Below are 842 nucleotides of genomic sequence, written 5' to 3'. Positions count from 1 at the left end.
ATCGACGGGCGTTTTTACAACAACGGAGAAAGCAAGTGCGCATCTGAAGGGTGGTGCCAAGAAAGTCGTTATTTCTGCTCCATCAGCTGATGCACCAATGTTCGTAATGGGTGTCAATAATGACAAATATGATAAGGCCAACAATCACATCATCTCTAATGCTTCTTGCACCACCAATTGTCTGGCTCCTTTGGCTAAGGTTGAAGATTTCTTAATACAAACTAACATTTCTAAGTCTAGAAATTGTTTGAGAATTTTTGGAAAGTGACCTGAAATAGGGAGGTGGAATTAATGAGATGCTAATGTCACTTTTTTTGATGCATTTGATGCCCAAGACTTTTCGGAATAGATATGAAGAAAACGAGGTGAGAAACGTTGTTGATTACCTGTTAAGGATTTTACATCATACATTACAAATCAGACTTCTCTTTAGGTCATCCATGACAAGTTTGGAATCATTGAGGGCCTGATGACCACTGTACATGCAACAACGGCCACTCAAAAGACCGTCGATGGGCCGTCCGGAAAGCTGTGGCGAGATGGTCGTGGTGCTGCCCAAAACATCATCCCGGCAAGCACTGGTGCAGCGAAGGCTGTAGGAAAAGTAAGATTTGACACTAGGAACGCTCCATGAGCTTTTGTTTTAGTTCTTGCTGGAAACTTATGAAGACGAAAGTTGCATCTTTAAAGGTGATAACTTTAGGTCATTCCGGATTTGAACGGGAAAGCTTACTGGTATGGCTTTCCGTGTACCAACTCCGGATGTATCAGTTGTTGATCTCACTTGCCGACTGCAGAAGGGTGCAACTATGGATGAAATTAAGGCCGACTGTAAAGGAGGC

General features: G+C 42.9%; 1 protein-coding gene across 1 annotated transcript; it reads left to right on the top strand.

Annotated features, from left to right (window-relative positions):
• Positions 1-97: 97 nt before the first annotated feature.
• On the top strand, positions 98-778 carry LOAG_16104 (glyceraldehyde 3-phosphate dehydrogenase domain-containing protein; the record flags this gene model as incomplete). The annotated part of the gene is made up of 3 exons (XM_003151591.1): positions 98-199; positions 434-604; positions 704-778. The coding sequence occupies 3 exons, from the start codon at positions 98-100 to the stop codon at positions 776-778; spliced, it is 348 nt and encodes a 115-aa protein (XP_003151639.1).
• Positions 779-842: the final 64 nt, after the last annotated feature.

This window comes from Loa loa (genome assembly GCF_000183805.2).
Source record: "Loa loa unplaced genomic scaffold supercont3.4063, whole genome shotgun sequence".
Taxonomy (NCBI): domain Eukaryota; kingdom Metazoa; phylum Nematoda; class Chromadorea; order Rhabditida; family Onchocercidae; genus Loa; species Loa loa.
This window is presented reverse-complemented; position numbering and strand designations above follow the sequence as displayed.